Source organism: Pteropus vampyrus, unplaced genomic scaffold (genome assembly GCF_000151845.1).
Source record: "Pteropus vampyrus isolate Shadow unplaced genomic scaffold, Pvam_2.0 Scaffold103, whole genome shotgun sequence".
In the NCBI taxonomy this organism is placed as follows: domain Eukaryota; kingdom Metazoa; phylum Chordata; class Mammalia; order Chiroptera; family Pteropodidae; genus Pteropus; species Pteropus vampyrus.
Window position 1 is genome coordinate 4613402 of NW_011888884.1, and position 24967 is coordinate 4638368.

At 37.4% G+C, this 24967-nt stretch overlaps 1 protein-coding gene and 1 pseudogene across 3 annotated transcripts in view; one reads left to right on the forward strand and one right to left on the reverse strand.

The window, feature by feature from the left end:
- The window catches only part of SLC44A1 (solute carrier family 44 member 1), a 131441-nt gene that overhangs the window by 95005 nt on the left and 11469 nt on the right, over positions 1–24967 (reverse strand). For all 3 annotated transcript variants that reach the window (XM_011364965.2, XM_023533490.1, XM_023533489.1), the window contains exon 2: positions 20783–20925. In XM_011364965.2, coding sequence (XP_011363267.1) covers positions 20783–20925 — 143 coding nt within the window. The remainder of the gene's footprint in view (positions 1–20782; positions 20926–24967) is intronic.
- LOC111742882 lies at positions 10066–10646 on the forward strand (annotated as a pseudogene).

A 24967-nucleotide genomic window follows, 5' to 3' on the forward strand; every position in this document is an offset into this window, starting at 1 on the left:
CAACACACTAATATTTAACTACCACTTGGAAGAAAAATCTGTGTGGGAGTATTCATGACTATTAGGTCATTAGCCTTGATAAGGACTGAGGAGGCTTCCAGAACTGACCTAGTACAAAGAAAACAACACAAGAGGGAGAGAAGAATTCTACAATGACTAAAATACTGCAAAATTAACCATGTACATTTTCTTTTAGCCTGTTTATAGTTTGGAAGAATCTACTTCAACAAAACTAAAAAAATAATTATAAATGGCATTCTCAGGAAATATACTCACATACGTACACGCCATTAGACTCAAAACCATCACCTACCTCCACAGTCTAAGTACATAGTATACTTAATTCCTCACACATTTCACATATTCAAATGCACATACACACAATGCATGTGTGCACGCCTAACACTGTTTTAAATAATAATTTATAGGCCTTAGATTCAGATTTTAGTAATGCTTACTAGATGTCTGGGTGCTGGGAACTGCCACGTTCATGACTTTATTTGATCCTCATAACAACTCTGGGAGAAAGGCCATCACCAGTCTACAGAAGACAAAACCGAGACACCCCCATTCCCACCAAGGCAATAACTACACAGCCCAAGAAAGCTAGCAGATGCCAATGCATGAATTCAAACCTAGTCTGATTCTGAATTTTACAGGTTTCCAACCTGCTCTATTCTCAAAATATTTCCTATAAACCCAACTAATAATGTTAACTGTCCTATATTAAGTTTGCATATTGTTTCCAGCATTCTGAAGCGCATCCAATTCCTGGAAACATGTTTATAAGTGATTATATTTAACTAATTAGTATTTAACTAAATATTTACAACTGTTTGTATCAAATTTATGATTCATTGAAACTGCACTGTCTTGCCTTTTGATTTGAAAATGCCCTTAGCCAGGCTTATATATCCTTAGTTTCAGTTTTTACTTAAAACAAAATGAACTATATGTGGCAATTTTATTTTTTTTGAAATGGAACAGACAACTCTCAAATAAGCATGGCACTGGAAGACCAGATTATTATAACTGACAAATCTACAGATGAGAGTTTTCCAATCGAGAGGGTGAGAGACACCAGGTAAGAGGTTATAAAACATTCTAGAGCAGTTTCTTAAAATACAGCCTACTTTCACTCTGTCATCAGGCCAATGATTGGGAAAGGAAGGGGACATATGAATTTTTTAAAAGTATCTTAGGCAACTCTGATTATACGCGGTCATCCCAATGCCTCATCCTTTCAGGGTGGAGAACCAGTGTCATAGAAAACCCATAAACTTAAGTTAAAGGTAAATTTCATTGCTATCCTCAATGAGTCTCTTACTAGACCTATCAATAAATTAAAAACAACTTTAAGTTTCACATCCTTTAGAGGAGCTGGAATGAATAAAATCGCAAAAGCAGGAATTAAAGAAGGAAGAGAAGCAACAAGAGAAAAATACTCCACAAACTAAACTGCCTAGACACCTGCGTGCGTTGGCAGGTACAACAATACAGCATGATCACATAATACTGAGAAGAATATTTGCAAAGAGAATTGCTAAACAGCCTAAGTGAGCTTTGTACACAAAAGTTAGGGAATGAAGAAAAAATGCTCAGACTAAACTGTAAAGCAAACATTACAGAGGATGTAAACATGTAATACAGTTTAGGTGGTTTCTGGGAATTACCAAAGGAGAGAAAAAGATAAATTCATTTTAAAATGAAATTCTTGAAATACAATAATGAGTTATTCCCAAAAGGACAAGAGAGGAAAGATATCTAAATGAAAGGTCTATCTACACAGTGAACTTGAGGGGACAGATGCACCAAAGATGAAAATGGGACAATGAGACAACAGAAGGGCACTAAACCGTGAAAGGTCAGAAAAGGGGACAAGAGGCACAGAAAAGAGTGACCTTTAAAGCTGTGTCCAGAGCAGGAAGATGGCCACAGAATGATCTAGTGCAGATAAAGATGCCAGAGAAGGTTCAAAACTAGTTTAAACCTCTATTTTGCTTTCACTTTCTCCCCAGAAGGTAGAGTAAGATAAAGTAAGTAAGATTAATCAAGAATTTACTTTGGGCCACAAAGCATTTTGGCACTGCCCTCGCACATCCTAAATCAACAAGCAGGAACTGAGACTTACAAGTTGGTCAACAAACCAAAGGCCACACTGACTTGAACCCTTAGGAGACTGATCCCCAAGTGTTGCTCTTTGCAGCATGGCCATTCTCACTCAAACTGGAGAGAGAGAATAAATGTACTGGAGAGTCAGTTATGGACCAATCGAAAACTGGGTCAATCCTGTGGGAACCCAAAGCAGACGAAGCCCTACCTGGACATGGAAGTTCTGTCCTTTATGTGATATGCAACATTCCCATAATAAAGATTAAATAGGATGATATGAAAACACTTTATTCATTGAACAAACATTACTAAGTATTTTCAACGTGCCCACTCCTGGGCTAGCCCCTGGGGATGTGAAATTCAGTAAAAAAAAAAAAAAAAAAACCAACCCCAAAACAAAAAAAACAGTTCTCGAATGCAAGTAACTTACAGTCTAGAAAAGACAAATATATAGAGTCATTTCAAAATCACGTGACATATGGCAAAGTTGAGATGACAGAGGAAACGGTGTAATTCTGCATGGAGGATAAGGGCTTAGAAGAAGCATTATAGGGCAGAAGGCAGTATCTAAGCCACATTTTGAAAGTGAGTAGGAAACTGCACGCGTAAAAGCACAGAAACATGAAAGGACATTTAAAGAACTGTGAGTAATTTGATAAGGTAGACTACAGGATAGGACATCAAAGGGCTTTGTGCCAAGAAGAAGCAGGGGATGGAAGAGGCAGCCATTCTCAGAATCCGGAGGATCTTAAAGCTCTACTCCATCAGGCAATGTGCCTTCAGATGGCCATGGCACAGTGACGGCCAGGTATAACCAGCCCCTCAGGTTGAAGGCCAGAGAGAGGAAGGCTGGGGCACCAGCGGTGCTGCTCTAGAGACAAGCCTTTGCCATTAAATTGCCTCCTGCTGCCATGGCAACTCTCTGCGGCAAGGCTTTTTGGAGCAAAAGGTGGCAAGCAGATACTAGGACTGCTGGCCGCCTCCTGCCGAATTTGGCTTCTCTTCTCTCTAATCAGGACGCAAGCACTGCAGTGCTAAAGCTGGCAAGCTGGCTGAAAAATCCCTCTGTCGCCTTCTGATTTAGTGATTCCTGACACGTGTTTTCCCTAGAGAGAAATAAAAATGGACCCTGGTCATTTTCCCAATTATTACCTCATATCAATTTACAATTTATAGCCCCTTTCTACAGAGTATGGTGCTGTTCGTGAATTATACCAAAAGGAAAAACACAGCCTAGCAGAGGCTTCTGCTATTGCTAAATATAGACTGCAGAGAGCTGGGGATCTGTCCACCACCCACAGTGGAATTTTGCCAAGAGGAAGCCTCTTACTTCCTGTGTGAGGTGCCAGCAAGGCAATTCCAGTCATCCTACTGGGGTGTGACCCAACTGCCCCATGAAGGGCCGTGTACAATGATAGAGCTATGCGGCCAGCGCACTAAAGTTGGTAAAATCCAAACTAACTCAACACACCTAACTGTAACACCTCATAACTAAAACTTTGTTAGCCCTCAGCTTTCTGGAACAAAGCTAAGGGGAGAGAGAGAAACAAGCTGAGAGCAGCAATTTGTCTTTAAAACTGTAACTCTAGAGAGTGGCCGAGAGAGCTATACGATGTTCACAGTGCCCCCAAGACTATGTGGACACAGGCTAGAGGACAAAAAGAAAAGGAATGAGGTGAAACAGACCCATGTGGCTGATGACAGTGATGTTCCAATTTCCTACTGTCTCCCCAGTCCGAGTGAGGAAAAGGCAAAAAAGTCCTAAGAAGTAAGACTCATTAAAGAAGTGCTTAAGCATGCACCTCTCTGACCTCCAGAGAAGCAAATGAACGCTAACTAGCATGGCAGCCTTCTACATTAGCACTTCTACAGCCCTTGATTCACAGGTCACTGCTACGAGAAACTTCCATATTCCTTCTGGTAAATTCACAGCACTGAGAGCCGAAAACAACTTAAAACTGTGGAGGAAGCCCAGGAATCAGATTAAGACAGCTATACTCAGAGGATAGCTACCCTCTGACCTCACCTCCTACTGGCTTCCTTTCTGCTTCTCAGACACTCTGGCACACTCTCACCATGGGGCCTTGACACTTCTAGCTTCCTGAAATGTTCTTTCTCCAGGTAAGCAGTGTGGCTGTTGCTAGCTCCTTCATTTGCTTTAAGTCTTCACTCAGAAGTAACCTTCTCAATGAAGCTTTCCCCAGCCACCGTATCTAGAATGCCAACACTACTCTGATGTACCTTATCCATCTTTCCTGCTTTATTTGTTTTTCCTCAGAGCTTACACTCACTAACACAGTACATAATTCACTTATTATCTGTTTATTATCTATCTCCACTGGTAGAATACCAGCTCCCAGAAGGCAGAGATATCTGACTGTTTAATTCATCACTATATCCCAGTGCCTAAAATAGTGTCAGGAATAAGGAAGGAGCTCCTTTCCTATTTGCTGAATTAATAAATGGATGGTAATTACATAAGATTTTACCAAGTGAGGCAGGGATAGAGGGAAGGTAAGGAAGAAGATATATTAGGTAGAAGGAAATACTCTCATTCATCCAACAAAATTTATTAACATCGCTGCCAGGTGCAGGGCTAAATAAGCACAAGCAACTGTGATAAATAAGACCAACACAAACAAGTGTCTCCCTTCCCAGCATTTACAGTCTGGAGAGTAGAGAGGCAATTACAAAAGTGTGTAAGTGCTATAGCAGAGGATGCATCGAAAGGGCCCCGTGAATAAAGAGTCGGGATAGGAGTCCAGAAGAAGAAAAATCTAAAGCCAGGACCTAAAGAAGGAGTAAGAGCTAGTCAGGTGTAGAGAGAAGGAGGTGGGAGCAGGAGGGAACAGAGCATGCAAAGGCTTATAAAGTGAGAGCATAGCATAACTCAGAAAAAGAAAAATGTCAGGACGGCTGCGACAGACACTGATGAAAAAGACAGATGGCTCGATAGATGAGCTGGAGCCAGATCATGTAGGGCCTGCGAAGTGATAGCAAAGGTGTTAGAAAGTTTGGAGCTCACCCTAAAAACACTGGGAAGCCACTGAGAGTTCACTGGCTGCAACATGGAGAATGAATTAAAGGCAAGTAAGAAAGTAAGGAGATTGGTCAAGAGGCTACTGAATCCTTACCAAGAAATGACGACTTGGACTAGACTGGAATGGGAATCAAAAGGAGATTTCAAAAGCATTCAGGCACAATTAAGAAGACCTGATGACTAATTATATGTGGACGGAAAGGTATAAATTAAGAGTGATGCTTAGTACCTCACTTAGACCAGGGTGGCTAGGGCATTCTGGTTTGGATTCCTATTACATTCAATAAGACAGGGGACTCAGGAAGAAGAGTATAGTATAAAGGGATAAATATCATGTTCCAACTTTAGACAACTGAGTCTGGGGTATCTGTGGAGTGTCCAAGTGAACCTAGACAGCTAGCTGTAGTATTCTAGCAGAGAAATCAGAACAGGAGACAGAGATTTTGGAATTATCGGCATATAAATAATAACCTCACCCCTGGGAGTACATAAGATCACCAAAGTGAGCGTGTAAATTGAGATTCTTATCCTGGGTGCAATCTGTGACCCCTTTGAAACTGTACGCAAAATTTCATGTACAAATTCACATGTAGTTTTCTAAAGAGAGACTTCATGCTTCATAGTTTTGAACTGATTGTCAAAAGCCCCAAAGAGATTTCCATGGGGCAAAAATGATTCTCCTACTTAGCTACAGTGTCTGTCTCCTTCCTATACATGTACTATAAATAACTGCCAGGGGAAATAATTGCCATAATGGTAATCAAGTGTCAGACATAAAATTATGTTCCTCATACTAAGACGAGGAAGAAAATTAAAACACCTTTTAAAAATATTTCACAAGAGCTATAAGAAAGAAGATGTTTTCTATTTAATCTCAAGTTCACTGTCAATACTACATAGTCAGAGGGAGCATTCTCAAAATCAACTTGTTCTAGCACTCTTACTGAGAAATATTATGTGCTAAGAGCCAATGACTAGAGATTTATTTTTTTTAGTTTAATAGACTTATTGATATATAATTTATATACCATAAAATTCACCTATAAACTGTACAATTTAGTATTTTGTATAATTCAATGTTTTTAGGTATATTTTACTAAGTTGTTTATCTATTACCATAATCTAAATTTTAGAACATTAAGTTACTCCAAAAAGAAACCTCATACCCATTAGCAGTCACCCCCCACTTCCTAATGCCCAGCCCTAGGCAACTAATCTACTTTCTGTCTCTATAGATTTATCTATTCTGACAGATCATATAAATAAAATCATATAACATGTAGTCTTTTGTGACCGGCTTCCTTTACTCAGCATAATGTTTTCAAGGTCTGTCTATGTTGTAGCATGTATCAGTACTTCATTCCTTTTTATGGCTGAATAATATTCCCTTGTACAAATACAGCACATTTTGTTTATCTCTTCATCAGCTGGTACACATTTGTATTGTTTTCCCTTTTTGTCTATTATGAATAATGCTGTTATGAACATTTGCATACATGTCTTTGTATGGACTTATGTTTTAACTTCTCTTGGGTAGATACCAAGGAGCAAAATTGCTGGGTCATATGGTAACTCTGCTTAACATTTTAAGGAACTGCCAGACTGTTTTCCAGACCAAGTACACCAATTTTACGTTCCCTGAAGCAATGTATAAGGAGTATAATTTCTCCACACCCTTGCCAATACTTGTAACTATGCATCCTTTTTATCACAACTATACTAGTGGATGTGAAATGGTAACTCGTTACAACTTTGATTTGTATTTCCTTGATGACTAATGATGCTGACCATCTTTCCGTGTACTTATTGGCTATTCATCTCTCTTCTTTGGAGTAATGTCTATTTAAATCCTTTGTCCACCATAGATTTCTTTTTCATCTTTGAGAAAGACGGAGTGAGGCAGAGATAGGCACTAGATAATGTCAAAACATTATGAAATAATTATATTGTAAGAGAAAATAAGCATAAAACTAAAGAAAGAAGAGCACTTAGGAAGTACAGGAATCAAAGGACGAGGGGTTAACGAAAGGTTCCAACGGGCACAGGAGAACATACAAGCAAGCTAGAAGGAGAGAAGGCTGTGGTCAGAATGCGGAATTCTTGAATAATTAGTTTGAATTGATTTTATTGGTTGGAGCAATTAAGAGCGATGACAAAGACCAAGCTGTGACTGTGGAAGAGAGAATCCTGAAAGTCCCCACTGAGAAGATACTCAGACGGTTCCCAGGGCTTGAGTGAAAATCAATGACACAATCTGTGAAAGAACTTTGTAAATTACACAAATGCACAGTTGGGTAAACTAGCTGTGTTTCCGCCATCTGGTTAAAAAGAGAAGAAGCTTTAATAAGTAACTTTGAAACTTATTTTGGAAGATAATGATAATGAAAATTATTATAATAAATAGCAGTTAACACTTATGGTTCCAGGGAATGTGCAAAGGAGAATGCATCATTTATCATATTTCTCCCTTTCAAGTAGGTATTACTATTAACTTTGCAAATGAGCATCTTTAAGCCAAAAACATTATTGCTGTTATTTTCTCCAGTATAAACTGTCATTGGTTATCTGTCCACTGGATCTATCCATATAGATATATTCCTAATTACATGAAAAATTTTACCCATCATAGAAAAACTACAAATTCTATAGCCAAGATATTGCTTTTATTTTTATATAGGAGAATCAAACTTTTTGATCAAACATATCTACCTTGGTACTACTTTATTTCTTTACTGCTTCAACAATGCCCAAATTACCTCCTCTCCACAACAAAGGTAGGTACTGTATAACATCTGTTTTAAAGTATTTGACTCACATGGAATTTATTTTGCATGGTATAAATTAAGATAAATCTAAATGTAGTTTTCTTTATGTTATCATTCAACATTTCTTTAAAAATGTATTTTGTTTTAAAACTGACTGCTTTCAGTTTTTACGTAACTTGTTTAATCATACCTTAAACTATTATCAATTTACTTTTGATATTTCTATTTTGTTTCCATCACTGTAATTAATCTACATTCGGGTAGTCTTGTTAATAATATGCTTTGGAATAGGTTTTGGTCTTGAATGGCAAAACTCTTTTTGTTCCCTTCTAAGCTACATAACCATTAATTAAACAACGACAACTATAGATACATAACCCTTACTCAGACAATGAGTAACCCTTCCCCCTTACATGTTTTGATTGGTGAGTACAGTAATTACCAATATTTAAAAATCATAAGATCGATAAGTGTTATGGTCTGAATGTGTCCCACCAAAATTCATATGTTGAATCCTAACTTCCAGGGGGGCCTTTGGAGATGATTAGGCCAAGATGGTGGAGCCGTCATGAATGGGACTTGTGCCTTATAAAAGAGGTTCCATAGAGATCCCTCCACCATGTGAGGGCACAGTGAGAAGGTGCCGTGAATCAGAAAGAAGACATCGTGCCGGTGCCTTGATCTTGGACTTCCAGCCTCCAGAACGAAGAGAAATAAATTTCTGTTGTTTAAAAGCCACTCGAAATTTAATTAATTAATTAATTAATTAAATGAAAAATAAAATATCACCCAGTCTGTGATATTTTATGACAGTAGCATGAACAAACTAAGACAATAGGTCATGTGTGCCCTACTCTCCCTCCGCCATTAGATTTCTGACTTCTTATGAAAAATTAGCATCACTGGGCCTATCAACCCACGTGCCAAAAATCAGCTAGAACTGAGTAGCAGCAATCTTCTTTTAAGAGGCACACACACATAAAGTTCAAAGTGTCCAGCATTCCCTGTTGTTTTGTTTCCAGCCCACTTAAGTGATTTATAGCACTGCCTAGAGTCCTCTGGCTTTGCAACCTCCGGCGAAACCCACAGTTTCCCTTTCTACCTTCTAAGACAGAAAGTTCAGTTAATTGGGTGCTCAACTTCAGTAACTACACTTAGCCTAGATTTCTGATCTAGGCTATTCATGACTTGGTAGCATGGCTCCTGATTTTTTATCTCCATTTACTTATCTTACAATACATGTACCTAACTCTAATCCTCTCAAATTATTTTGCAAACAAGAATAAACTTTAAAAAGGTTTTCCCCCTGAAGTTCTTGCCTGCTTCTTTACTCTGTGATTTATATTATCAATCAAGTTCAATTCAACATCCTATTGGGATTGTAACTGATACCGTATTACAGCTATAAATTAACTTTGTTAGTGTTCTCATATTTATTATATTAAGACTTCTCAGGCAAGAGTAGATTACATATCTCTTACTATTTGTTTTCCTTTCTTCCTATTAAAATATTGTAATTTTCTGTTTAGCCCAATATCTTATTAGATTTTATTTTTTAATAAAACAAGCATTATCTTTTTCATTATATTTTGTCTACTGATAAAATAAATGACTGAATTCAGTTAGGCGTATGTTTTATAGCCCATGATTTCAGCATCTCATTTCAAGATATGTTTTTGTTTAATCTCCTAAATATTCAGGTTACAATCCCCCGTCATTGGCAAATTGTATTATTCAATAAATGATGCTGGAAAAACTAGATTTTTGTATGGGGGGAAAAAAAGATAAGCCTTGACCTTTCACATGGTACACAAACATTAAATCAAAATAGATCATAGACATAAACATAAGAGCTAAATGAAAAACTTGAAGGAAAGAAAAAATCTCTGTGACTTTGGGGTAAATCGATGATTTTCTAGCTAGAACATAAAAATCATAAACCATTAAGAAGATACATTTTCGAGTGTTTTTAAATGTATCTAATGGGAGCCCTGCCGTTACAGTCCTGTTCTCCGAGTTTCTGTGACCCTGCTAGCGCCGCCAGTTTGGACTTCCAAACTGCGACTCAGCGGCTGCCAGTGTTGCGGCCGCCCATAAAGGAGCCGAGGCCAACGGGGGCGCTAAGCGGGGCCCTGTGGGCAACAGGTTACACAGCAAGAACTGATGACTGGTGACGTGATGTCTGGTGACAAAGGAATTTCTGCCTTCCCTGAATCTGACAGCCTTTTCAAATGGGCGGGGACCATCCATGGAGCAGCTGGCACAGTTTATGAAGACTTGAGGTATAAGCTCTCCCTAGAGTTCCCCAGGGGCTACCTTTACAATGCACCCACCATGAAGTCCCTCACACCCTGCTACCATCCCAGCGTGGACACCCAGGGTAACATCTAACTAGACATCCTGAAGGACAAGTGGTTTGCCCTATACGACGTCAGGAACAAACACACGTGCTGCCCAGCTCTGGAAAATCCTCACTGCCTTTAAGAAGTATCTGCAAGAAACCTACACAAAGCAAGTCTCCAGCCAAGAGTCCTGGATCCAAGCTGTCCAGCCTCTCTCCTTGTGCTGTCTTTTAACTTTTTCCTAGATGGTCTGTCCTTTCCTTGATTTCTGTATAAGACTCTGTATCTTCTGCTGTGGTATCATATTTGTTTTATTTGTTTTTAAATTGCGTCTCTGGTTGAGCCCTTATGATGAATATATTAAATAAATACATTTTGGGTTGAAAAGAAAAATAAATGTATCTAATGGATAAATTTAGATTTCTTCAAAATCAAACACTTGCTGGTTGAAAGGTACCATTAAGAAAATGAAAAGGAAACCAGATAAGAGAAATATTTGCAAAATATGTATCTGACAAAGGTCTTGTATCCAGAATACATAACAAACCCCTATAACTTTTTAGAAGACTAATTTGTTTTTTTAAAAAAGTATGTAAAAGAAGATGTATGGATGGTCACCAGCACTTAAAAAGATGCTCAACATCATTGGTCCCTGGAAACATGCAGATTAAAACCACGATGAGATGCTACTACATACACACTAGAATAGTTAAAATTAAAAAGACTAACAACACAAAATATTAGTGAGGAGGTGGAGTAACTATAATCCTCCTACTTTCCAAGTGGGAAAGCAAAATGGTACAAACAGCACCATTTGGAAAACAGCTTGGCAATTTCTCATTAAGTTAAACACAACCTCACTATATGACTCAGCAATCCTAAGCCTAGTATCTAACCAACAGTAATAAAATATTACACAACAACATGTACACAAATTTTCAAGGCAGTGTTATTCACAATAGAAAAAAAATAATTTTAAATACAGAAATAATGCAAATATCCAAAAACTGGTGAACAAATAAACAAAATGTGTATATCCGCACAATGGAATACTACTCAGTTATTAAAAAGGAACAAACTACTGATATAGTAACAGATGAATCTCAATAACATTATTATGCTATGTTAAAAAAGCCAGACCCAAAACACTATATACTACATATATATGTGTGTGTGTGTGTGTATATTTATATATGTGTATATATACATACATACATACTCACTATATGATGCCAGGTATATGAAATTCTAAGAAAGGCAAAACTATACTGATAGAAAGCAGATTAGTGGTTCTTTGGGGACAAGGATGGGGACAAGATTGACTGCACAGGGGCATGAGGTAATTTTCAGGGGGCAACAGAAGATTATGGTAGAAGGTACATGATTGTATATAGTTACCAAATCTCAAACCGCACATTTAAAATGGGTAGATTATTACATGTAAATTATACCTTCATAAAACTATACAAATAAAATATTTTACGTTTCATCTTGAAAACATACTTTACAAAATGCAATTTAATCTCAAGGTTCTCAATGGATAGCAAAGAATTTAACCTACCCAGAAAGAGGTCTGGACTTTGCCCTGAGCTTCTGGGAGTTAATCGCTAAGCCTTTGAGGAGCATCTTTATTTGCCTGGGGCCTTGGGTCATTTTAAATTTAACAGTGTAATTTAGGGTGGGGACAGGCTACACCAGATAGAATTTAGGCAGGCTGACCACTCTTAGAAAGACCAGGATTATACATTATCGGTTTGACAAAAGGGGCTGGAGACTGAAATCAGTAACATGGGCAATGAATCATGCTTGCATAATGGAGCCTCGATAAAAATTCCGAGCACTGAAGTTTGGGTGAGCTCACCAGCTGGCAGTACTCCATGTGTACTGTCACATGTTAATGCCAGAAAGGTAACATGCCCTGACTCCCTTAGGAAAGAACAGAGGTTCTTCCCTATGTTCTTCTTTCACTGACCGATTTTAATTTGCAGCCTTTCTCTGTAATAAACCATAACTGTGAGTATCACAGATTTCAGTGAATTTTGTGAAACCTTCAGGCAAACTATCGAACACAAAGGTGCTCTTGTGGACCCCTGAACTTGTAACTGGTGTCACAGGGAGAGTGGTCATGTGCGGACTGTGGACCCTTGAACTTCTCAGCTGCCCTCAACTCTCACATCCAAATAAACATAAATAGGTGGCAAACTGATAACTATAAAATTCATAGTTGAAGTAGTTAATAATTGCCTAAAGTATATTACAAAGGTCATATCCATGAGCTTATGTACAATAACAAAAGCTTTGCAGAATCTTTACAGCTGCCTGGTAAACCTAGAACCAACCCAAGTAGTGAGACTGGACTGGGCATGTGGAATCGGCTGTTTAGCTTAGATACAGCGAGTATACACACCTAGGTACTTAACACAGAGAAAAACCAGTCATTCCATCCTTGCCTTGGTACATACATGTCATCTAATTCTGTTAAATAGCTTTTTACTTCCCTATTTAGAATCTGCAAAACATTTCGATTTTCGACTCCTACATTTTCTAAAGTATATACTTGGGTCTCTTCTTTCACATTGCTAGCAGTATCATCCATAGTAAGTATTATCTTAGAGGTAGAATTACACTAGCAATACAAGCATTACCTTTGTAAAGAGTCAACAAAAATTTAGGCTAAAGAGTGGTATAGTCACAAAATATTTTCCAAGTATGCCTTTCTAAATTCACCTTCTGAAAATTTAGCCATCAATTTTATAACTTCTAACATTTGCCATGAGAGGAAAATAAAAGTTTAGGAAAACCTGCATAAATAATGCAAGAAGTTTCCATTTAGAATATCATAAATGTTACTGTTTCTGGATGCTTATGAATTTGTGGGAAAATGAAGCCACGAATGCAAGTTCAAGTGAAGTATCTATCCAGGCTGCTCTTTTTCATGTGGAACCAAACTAGGAGAGGTGGTAGGTTAATGTTGGAATCAGAATACTTGACAGGAGGCAGGTAGGAGAAAGCTTTCCCTCAAAGCAAAACTACAATCATCCAAGGCTTAGAGTATCTCCATTTGTTCAAACTTATCCCTGAGTGTGGGAAGGAGCAAGTGATCTCCTGGGCTGCTCTGAAGAATACCCCCAACACTCTGTAAGACTCATACATTAGCATAGTAGATAAATGGGACTCCCTATCCTATCTCTCTACAATTCTACAAGAAAGAGTTGGGAGCTCCCTCCTGTGTAGGCCAGTTTTCACCTGGCTTTAGCCTGGCCTACAGAACTCCAACTGCAGACTCAGCCCATGCTGTTCATCAACCAGTGAGAACCAAGCTTGGCATTCTAATCCAAATCTCATCCTCACTAGAAATGGGTTCTTGGAGCCATTGCTCAACTCAAGAATCCACATGACCACCCATTCACCAGCTATGTGTACCCTTCTTCCAGAGACCTACTATTTGATTCTCCCCTGCTAGGATGCAAGCTCTGCTCTGAAACCCAGACCTTCTAAATGGGGCTCTAAAACCTTACTTAAGATGACTCTGTCCCTGAACCCCCGCAATCATTGGCTGAGAGATTCTTCGACCCTCATGCACAATCTGAAACCATGATGCTACCTGAAAGGAGAGGTCAGAGAGATTGAAGCATGAGAAGGATATGACCCTTTGTTGTTGAAGGAAAGGGACCATCAGCCACAGAATATAGCCTACAGAATATATAGGCTGCCTCTAGAAGCTGAGAACGACTCCTCGGTCAGTAACAAAATGGCACCTCAGTCCTATAGCCACATGGGAATCAAATTCTGCCAACAACCTTAATGAGCCTGGAAGAAGATTCATTCCCCAGAGCTTCTTGTAAGGAATGCAGCCCTGCAGACACTGTGATTTCAGCCCTGTGAGATCTGGAGAAGGGAACCAGCCGAGCCATGCTGTGTACAGACTTGTAATTTAGAGAACTTCGTTGTTTTAAGCCACTTAGTTTGTGGCAATTTGTTATAGCAGCAGTAGAAACTAATACAATGGTGGTCCCAAAGCTACCATCTCATTGCCTTATGTTCCCCTTCCCACTAGCCTGCTGGAGTCACCCAGCTTTCATATATAACGCTTTTATAGGATGTCCCACATTATACTATCATAGTTTTATCTGTGTATTTTGTCTTCCACACTAGAATGTTCTTCCTAAAACAGATGGTAATATGGCGTGGAATAGACCCAGAAAGCTTGGCAATCTTCTCAGAGTAGTTTAAAAGTGAACACATTCTCCATATTGATACAATATCACTACTAAGCCTCTAAATAAGTCTTTTCAAAAGCTAATAAGTAATTAGCAATCATGGGGTAGACTGAACCAGACATTAAACCTACAGAGGTCTGAGCCACTAAAGTCCTACTCTGAATCCATGCAGCAATTATAAAGTTTCCTTAAAATAAGACTATTGTCTATTAATCAATTATCTTACAAAAATTAACATTATCAATCTAAGCTACATGTTTTCCAATAAATATACAAATGGTAAAATTATCCAAAAGTGAAATGAGAATAAAGCATTCTATCATTAAAATTCATATTCTTTACCTGACAGAGAAAGAAACACAGACAGAGAAAGAAACACAAATTATTCAAAGCTTTCACAGCTTATATAAGTGCTTTGGTTCTTTTCAAATTCTTTTTAGTTATAACTTTATTAATTTATATAACCTGCCCCTTCTTCTCTGCATGTTCTACCAAAAATTCCTTTCGTCTTTAAATGTCGGGAGGGAGAGGCCCCAAAAGTGAAAAAGGTGGGACACTGGATCACTGTGTAGCTTACCAGAGACAGTGCAGTAATAATGCAAAGAGCACTAGACTGACTGAGTGTAGAGAGTGGAGCGCTAGCCCTGATATATCTCGTCTTCATCATGTCACTCACGTTTCCTACACCCCAGTTTCTTCACCTATAAGATGAAGGGGCTCAGTGATCTCAAGCGCCTGTCCAGCACAAACATTTTAAGCTGTGGATTTCTGGGGAATGAGACAGTTAAAGAAAAGAAGTGAAACTCACTGATTTTCACTAGATACTCTGCTAGAGGTTATAAAGGAAATTGGAAAAAGGTCTCAAATAAAATACCCCCTACAGACAACAGCCATGCATGCCATCAACCTCCTCAGACTATACTTCCTATACAGACTGTTAACAATGGTTACCTGAAACCCAAGAGGCATTTTAGGGCCACAGAGCCTTTATTAGTGATTGGAACTTTCCTTAGAGGAAGGACAAAAAGATAAAGAAGAAAGTTAGATCTGTACCAAAAAAAAAAAAAAAAAAAAAGCATCTTTAGAAACTCTGTGGAAGAATCAATATTGATAAATGAGATACAATGGGAAAATTTTTTAGAGTATCAAAGAAATTAGACACTAAGCTCTGTGTTAGGATTGTTTGTAGAAGAACAGAGTCCTAATAATTATATAATGCCTCTATTAAAAAAATTAAAAGTAGTTCCCTACCTACCCTCACCAGGCTTTACAATAACCTATGCATACCAACAGCCACTGACACCTTGCCATAACCTCTCCCATCCCAGGCACCCAGGACAAGAGAATGTCCATAGTAGAAACACAATAGCTACCCTCCTCCAATCGTTTCCCCAGGGGCCAACAGAGCTAGACTTTTGCCTCAGCATAGTCCCATAACTACTAATTCAGGTATCTTAGACCTAGAAGCACCCCTGCTTCATCCAAATTGATAGGTAGACAGGGGACTTCCTCTCTGGGAACAATTACTATAATTCTCCATCTTCTTCTCCTCCTCCTCATCGACTGTCTAAAAATTGACACTCTAAGGTTAGCTTTATGGTTTGGAAAATTGTAGGCAATCAAGAATGTGGAGGAAGAGATAGGAGATATGTTTTTGAAACCATCAGAGTTCAAAATATATTATTATCACCTGACTTCCGAGCACCAAAAAAACTGGCTGTAAGCCATAACCATGTCCTATATACCATTACCACCATCTACCATAGCTCCGCTACAAAACAAATCATTTTCTTTTCCAGGCCTCAGTTGTCACTCACAAATATTTGATGGAATGCTTTAAAGAGGCTACAGGCTAGGGAATCTTAAAGATCCCTTTCATCTCTGACATTTTATGGTTTTAAGATAAACGAGCTTTTCTAATTTGACCCAGCCTCAGAGCCTTATTCACAACATTGTTTCTATGCAGAAAAGTTTTATATATCTGCAACAACCAACTTAAAAATCAACCCTGAGAACATAATTATTTGAAGTTGGGACATTCCCGTTTCTCATAAAACACTGTCTGACATTTCTCTATGTATCCTTATTATTACAGTAAATATACTACCAGGTCAAAAATATTATTTGGAGAAAAAGAACATTTTATAATTACAATGATAATAAAATACTGCCTTTTCTTTGCCACTAATAGAATTCTAATAGTCACCTTGGCATCTTAAATTTTCTGGTTAGAAGAGGTCAAAGGCATTTCCCTTCCATCACTCTCCTGACTTTCCTCCTTCCTATTTTATTGCAATTCAATAAGCCCTTATGAAGTAACTTTTGGGTGCTCAAACCTAGGAGTTATACTAAATATAGTGCTCCAGGGAGACAGAGCTGGGCAGTGTGGCAGAGAGACTCTAAAATGCCCAAATTATCACTATCTCCTAGAATTTATATCCTTGTTTAACCTTTCTGCCACCCTTGAGATTGGGTAGGACCTGCAATTTGCTTCTGAGCAGTGGAATATGGCAAAATGACAGGATATCACTTGTATAAATACATTATATAAAATTCTAACTTCCATCTTGCTAACTGACTCTCTATTGATGCTCTTCCTTGCTGGCTTTGAAGTAAGCCGCCATATGGAGAGGCCCAGGCCATATGGAGAGGCCCACATAGCATGTACTGAAAGTGTCCTCCAGCTGACAGCCAGTAAAAAGCTAAGGCTCTCAGTCCAACAATCCTCAAGGACTGCGTGCTGCCAATGACCACATGAATTTGGAAAGGGAACTTCCCCAGTAGAGCCCAACCCTGACTAACACCATAACTGCAGCCTATGAGAGACTCTGAAGCAGGAGACCTAACTAAGTCATATCCAGATTACTGACCCACAGAAACTGTGAGAGAGTAAAAGTGTCTGTGACTTGTTTTAAGCCACAAAGTTGATGGTAATATTGTTACCTAGCAATTGATAATTAATGCAGGCAGATGAGAAACAGAATTTAATTAGAGAACGACTTAGAGGCAATAGAAAAACGAGTATGAGATAGGAAAGTTCATATAAAGGAAAGATCGCTATGAGTTAAAGTTAGTTTTGAAATATTTCATGAAGAGGTTAGTTATGAGACCCACCTTAAGTCTTTCAGGAATTCAGATTGGCAGAGAGGTAGAGCGAACAGCACAGAGATAAAATCGACTGAATATCACGGACAATAATATCAGCACACTGAGCAACAGTGAGAGAAGATTAAATAGGTATAATGGGTCCAAATCACAGAAAGCCTGGAATGGCAAGGGCTGAGTGGGCTCATCTTTGATACTATAGGAAAAACTAGAGAAAAGGCTCCTGAACAAGGAAATGACAATAAAAAGTGTTTTAAAGAACTTAATCCCATCACAGTATAAAGGCTGGAGAAGATTTAGACAGAAGACCAAGAACAGATATGCTAGGACAGCAGTCTTCATGAGAGGCCAACAAACATATAGAAAAAAAAAGGTTCATGCTCATGAATAACCAAAGACATGCAAATTAAAACTATAAAATGCCATTTTGGGGTTGATCAATTAGTAAAAACTAAAAACTAGTAATACCAGCAAAGATAAAGCAATCTCAGACACTGTTAGAATGTAAATGGTACAGCCTCGATGGAAAGCCATTCGGCAATATACATTAATAATCTTAAAATATTCAAATCCTCGGACTCAGTTATCCACTTCTCAGAACATACTCTAAGGAAATAATTTATTTACTCATTCAACAAACATTTAATCGAGTGCCTACCATGTTCCAGGTACTGAGGGCACAGCAGTGAACAAAACAGACCTCATCTCTACTCTTGTAGAACTTAGAAGAGCCAAATATTTAACAAATAATCACAAAATAAATGTATAATTACACATACTACAGGACACAATGAGTATTTTTAAATACCTAATTTAAATTGTGAGATCAGAAAACACCTTTCTTGGGAGGAACATTTATACTGAGAACCGAAGGACAAATACAATTTAGCCACATGAAGAATGAAAGAAATTTTTTTTCTGAAAGAGGAAACAATACTCATGATGGCAAGAAAGAGTTAATTGTAGTCAAGATTTTAGAGGATTCATTCATAAACGTATTCAACAAAGACGTATGGAGGGCCTAGTAAGTACCAGGTACTAGGAGCTGAGGATGAGAAATGAGAGAAAGTGATCAAGGTCAAGTTGAGGAAATAGCACACGAAACAAATATAAAAAAATTCCATAGCTATGGAAGAGCCTACTAGTCATAATAAAGCCGAAGATGTATGAGGAAATGAGTGAAAAAGAAGGAAACTAATGCACTCAGCAGAAAAGAGAAGATAAAATAAATGTAACAAACACAAAGATTTTCTGCCTCTTTTCAAATCCAAATAGACTTACCTAAGAAAGGTATATTCAAAAATGTATTATTCATCTAAAAAATTTTCCATATATAAGTGAAAATACTTCAATCAGTGAGCACTATAATGCTCATATGTAGAGAAGAAGCAAGTAGGGATCAAAAATAAATTTAAACATGTGTATATATGAGTGAGGGGAAACTATTTCCTCTATGGCTATCCGTGAATGGCTCCAACTATGCAAGCATTCAGGAAAAAGTAACTTCTTTTTTTTGGAATAATAAGCAGGCTCTCTTTGTAAGAGGTCAAAATGTACACAGACTAATCCAAGGATTTGACATTAAAAACTGACCAAATGGGTCTCCATTAGGTTAAGCGTGAAGAGGAGCATTTACACAAACCTTGTGATGAGAATATGCTTGTAGTCAACAGAAAATTAAAAAGAGAGACATAAAAATGATTATAGTCTCATGTGCAGTAGACCTGAGGAAGTCGACAATCCTTTTCTTCCTACTTCCTCAATTAGTTAAATGATATTTTATGTTTGTTACATGACAATGGCATTAGAGATTTAAACAATATTTGACAGCTTAGACATTACCTCCGAAAATAAAATATGTGGAACTCTGCACTATTTTTGCAACTTCTATGTGAGTCTAAAGTTATTTCAAAATAAAAAGTAAAAAAAGCAAAAAATATATGAGTCATCTTGCTACAAGAAATAATACAAGGCCTAAAATTTGTGTTAATTTCATGAGGCAATCAAAAAAGATAAATGAAACAATCCATCAAATTACTCTCTAAGAGTCCAATTGTCACTTCTCCTGTCAAGGGATACTGGTGCCTATAAGATGGAAGCTAATGGTCCACTGCCTGCCAGACTTTTGGGAAAGTCATTTAATTCTCTCATCTTCTGCTACATTCACCTCACAAAGTTAGGTATCAGATGTTTGTTGACAACGGTGTGCTATACAATATTATTATCATTATTTAAATTTTATTTATTTGAACTTCATTATTCTTTCATTAAATGGAGGAATATATCTGATATATAATTAACTATTTGAATTTCTTCACATTTGTGAAATTATCAAATTAATTTTATATTTTTCAGTAGGAACCCAGATTTAACCAACAGATTTATTTTATTATTAATATAATAATAACAGTTATTACATACTGGAAAATGCTTCATAATAGAAATATAGCTTAAAAATGTTTTTATCTGCTTGGCCTTTTCCTATAAAGTTCATTAATAGAATTGGTTAACCAGTGACCTTAAAAATTAGTTCAGTTAATTCTGAAGACCTATCTAATAAAGTTTGATAGGGGTATAAATATACAGTTTAAACAAATACACTGACATCATGTAATAAAATATATTTGATAAACTATATTTTCCCCAGAGACATTAAAAATGAAATACTAGTACTTTCAGAGGGAAAAAAAGGCAATTAAGTCAGGAATTTCATGAAATCCAAAAAATGAAAATGCATCTTTTATAAAATTGGATTGAAGTATACTTAAAAATGATGCATTATAAAATGTTTCTTCATAACTTTAATGTTTCAAAATCCATTATCATCCCTCTGTCTCCCATCAGGTATAATCTTAAAGAGGAAAATATCATGTTATTTTCTAGGTTAAAACTTAGTGTACAACCTAAAGGCTAATAGAAAAACAAAGTACAACAGTAACCCTCTCAAATCAAGCCTTTACTCATTAAAACCTCAAGGTAGCCCATTTTTAACATGGCAGCTAATTCTGTTTCCTGGAAAAAGTTATTTATAGACCAGAAATGATTCAAGTGGACAGTTAAAAAAAAAAAACACCAACAGGAGTCATATAAAAATAATATTCAGTAAGATATTATTTTTATAACAGTAAGAAAAGCAGGATTCTCTCCCCCCACTTCAAAGTTTCCATAGTGTTTATCATTTAGCAACAGTCTACTCACTTCCGATGGGTGTGGTCCATGCCACTGTTTGGTATTCCTTCCAACTTTGCATTTTTCTGCCCACAGATATTTCCAAAGCTGTCGTATCCTGACACTAGTCTTGCTGCTGCACCTGTTGCTACTGAAAAGCCACAAATAAATCCCTAGGAAAAAAAACAGAAAAAAAAAAACATACAAATAAACCATTTCAATAGCAACAGTCACTACTTGATACCATAATGAGCTTCTTTTGTCTGTTGAAGAGCACAAAGAGCTATCTTTACTTGTTGCAAACACTATTCCACTGTTTTCCTCGGATTTCACATAAGCAGCACAAAGAAGTGCACGGGGAAACTATTTACTACCATAACAAAACAAATCTCTAAGCTTTTACATCATGAGATCATCTTTGCATTTTTCAATAATAACAGCTTCTCTGTATTGAACATCTGCTCTATGCCAGGCTCTGTACTGGGTGCTTACCATACATTATCACTAATCCCCATGATGAGAAAACTGAGTCCCAGAGAGATTAAATAAGTTTACCAAGGCCATAGAAGCTAGTAAAGATTAGCATAGACTCAAACCCAGCTTTCTGCACTTTTTAGTTGTATTTGGTTGTAAAAGAATACAATAAAGTAAATATGAAAGAAAAAAATTCAAAGGACAATAAGTATGTGGGTTTTGAATTATTATCACTTCAGTGCACACAATACTTCTGTGTGCTTCCTGCAATAAAGCTGTATTCAAGCCAAAGAATTACGCCATGAAGTACCACCATGCTCTTAATACTGGAGGCTCAAGGAGTAAAGCACTGGGTCTATGTGACACAAAGGTCACTTCATTTCATGGGAATATGCTTCATCACAGTGCTAAAGGCAAATGGTAGATGCTTCAGAACTTCATCGTGCTTGCTGAGTCAAGTATGCGTTGACCAAAACAAAGCAATAAAACCTATACTCAACCACAGGCTACTGGGCATAAGAACCGGAAGGTGAATCACTGCTGACAAACTGACTGAATCGGGAGAAAAGACTAGGGTTAAGAAATATTCTTGCAACTTGGTTCTTAATAGGTTGAGTTCTTGTTATCTTTATTAAAATAGCTAACAAAGGCAGAGGTTAGCGGTGTTTAACTCATCATAATCAAGCATCATGACTAGTACTTACCTAAGCAGTCCTGCTAGATCTCAAGCCTACAGTGGTAAATACTGTACTCACATGCAATTTCTCAGAGAAAAGTATTTCTCTCTAAACATACTTTCCTAAAAAGGCAAATAAATTCTTTTTTTTCTAAACAACCCTCTATTTTTATCGTGCAGGTGAAGAAAGTGAGGGTGGAAGAGCAGAGAGGATTGCTCTAGCTAGTAGAAACCTTTTTTAAAATTTTTATTTTTCTATTAGAGTTGACATTCAATATTAGGTTGTTAGTTTCAGGTGTACAACATAATGACTGGACATTTATATAATTTACGAAGTGATCCTCCAATTAGTCTAGTACCCACCTGGCACTATACATAGTTATTATAACACTATTTTCCCTGTGCTATACTTCACATCTTTGTGACTATTTTGTAACTACCAATTTGTACTTCTTAATCCCTTTACCTTTTTCATTCAGCCCCTTAACACCACCCCCTGTAGAAACTTCTTGAAACTATAAGAAAGAAGATTTAGAGTAGCGACTATCCCTGATTTGCTACTCTCATGCTCTCTGATCCTTGCCAAGTTACTTGAACTCTCTGTGCCTCAATTTACTCACCTGTAAAATAAAGATTATGGTCGCTCATAAGGCTGCTGTAAGGGTTAAATGAAATAATCCAGTAAAGTGGTAAGAATCTTGCTTGGCACATAGCAAGAGCTCTGTAAATATTAGCTATTATTGTTAGAAATGTGAACATGCTCTAAGGGAAAGACCATGGGCTTTGGGGTTAGATAAACTTGCAATGATCAATGTAACACTGATGACTCCATTTTCTACTTGAGTGATGTTGGACATGCTTGCTTAATTCTTTGTGCCTCAGTTTACCGATCTATAAATTGGGGCTAAAACCACTTACCACAAAGGCTGCTGTGAGAATTACATGAAATAATACATGTAAAGTGTCTATTTCAAAAAATGTTAGTACCATTCTGCCTCAGAGCAGCAGCTAACTGCTAGCATGAAGACTAGGCATAGGCTGGTCAGTTCTCACTTCTTCGCCTTCACCCTGTTGTCCCTTCCCCTCTCTCCTGACTTCTCCAAGGATACTGCAGAGCAGTTACTTCCATCTCAGAACTTTAAGCCAATACTAAGACATGGGAAAAAAAAATTTAATCCCTTACATACATACACATGTGCAAATCAGCATGCCATTTTAAGCATACCCTTATCCTACAACTGAATAAAAACTGGAAGTGGAGGTAAATATTAGAAGATTTAATGGCTAACCTTTCCACTACAATTCTTTATCATCACAGAGTCATAGAAAAAGAATCCAAACAGGCCTGGATTCAAACCTTCACTCTACCACTTACTGTGATTGTGTGATTGATTAGATGTTTCTTCATCCCTAACATAGAATACTGAGGTTTCTTATCCAAGATTTCGCTTTCCATGGTTTCAGTTACCTGTAGTCAACCATGGTCTAAAAATATTAAATGGAGAATTCCAGAAATAAACAAATCATAAGTTTTAAATTGCAAGCTGTTCGGAATGGCACGCTGAAATCTCACTCCATGCTCCATCCATCCTGGGATGTGAATCATCCCTTCGTCCAGCGTATCCCTGCCTATTAGTCACTTAGTAGCCTTCTTGGTTACCAGACTGACTGTCACAGCATCATAATGCTTATGCTCAAATCACCCTTATTTTGCTTAATAATAGCCCCAAAGCACAAGAGTAATGATGCTAGCAATTCGAGTATGCCAAAGAGAAGCCCTAAGTCTTTCCTTTAAGTGAAAAGGTATGTATGCATAGGTAAAAACATAGTATATGTACAGTTCAGTACATATACTAAACAGTATCCACGGTTTCAGGCGTCCACTGGGGATCTTGGAAGGTAACCCCTGTGAACTACGGTAATATCATCTATTTCACAGCCTAATGATAAGGACTAAATGAGATAATGTGTGTATCTGGCCCCTAGCAGGTCCAGTATATGGCAGGTAATCAATTGTTAATGGTGAATTTGAATGAGAAAGTCAGATGAAAGAGGTTGACAACAGTAACTGGGGACTAACCAAAAATCCCTTTGTTTCTCTATTTTAAAACAAAAATTTATCGGGAGATAAAAGTGAGAAATATGGTCTCTTTGCTACTACAAAGAAACATTCAGACCACAATTACAATCTTCTTTCACTACTAAAATCACAAAGCCTTTGCATAATTAAAAGGTTATGTTCCTCTTTCACTTTTTATAGAAACTTTCCTCTATGCTTGATAAGTACTTTGTGTTATAGACTGCTTTAAATGGTTTCTGATTTCCTTTTCTGACTATTTTTAACTGTACTCTTGGACATACGAGTTTTTTTAATCATAAGCCCCTTCACTTTGCAATGTAGGCAGAGTATAAATGAAAAATGTTCCAAGTAAAATGAGACATTGACATATTTTCACATAGGCCATGTAAACTTCTTAGTAACTTCCAAAAGCACTTAAGTAGAGAGGTGAGAAGGTGCAAGGGAGGAAGGAAGGAGAATAGTAAGATAATAACATAGGAAGAAACCACGACTGTTAACCTAGGGACTTCCCATATGGTACTAGCACTGACAATGGGGAACTAGGCCAAATATAATTAAAAATACAATATCCTTAAAAAAAATTCTGAAATCCAAATGCAAGAAGCAATATAGCTTCAGATGAGAAAAAATGTGGTCATGAAATTAGAGCACAGTGAGAGAAACTTTACAGAATACACTCAGTAATTTAATGGCTCCACAGAGGATGGGGGTGGGGGTAGACATGCAACATAAGAAAATCATATTAATGAAGCAAATGATAAGGGGGACGAGGAAAGCTTTCATAAGCCTATAGTATGGAGCAATCGCTAGGAGGAAAGTAAGCCTATTAGTAAGGAAGAGAGCCATGGCTAAAATCTTAAAATGACTGAGCTATTGAAGTGCTTTCAGAACTGCTATTTTAAGAGAGAGGAGGAGCAGACAAATCTAATCACAAACAGGAGGTGACTCAAATCAGATAAAGGCAAACAGGGATGGAGGATCACAG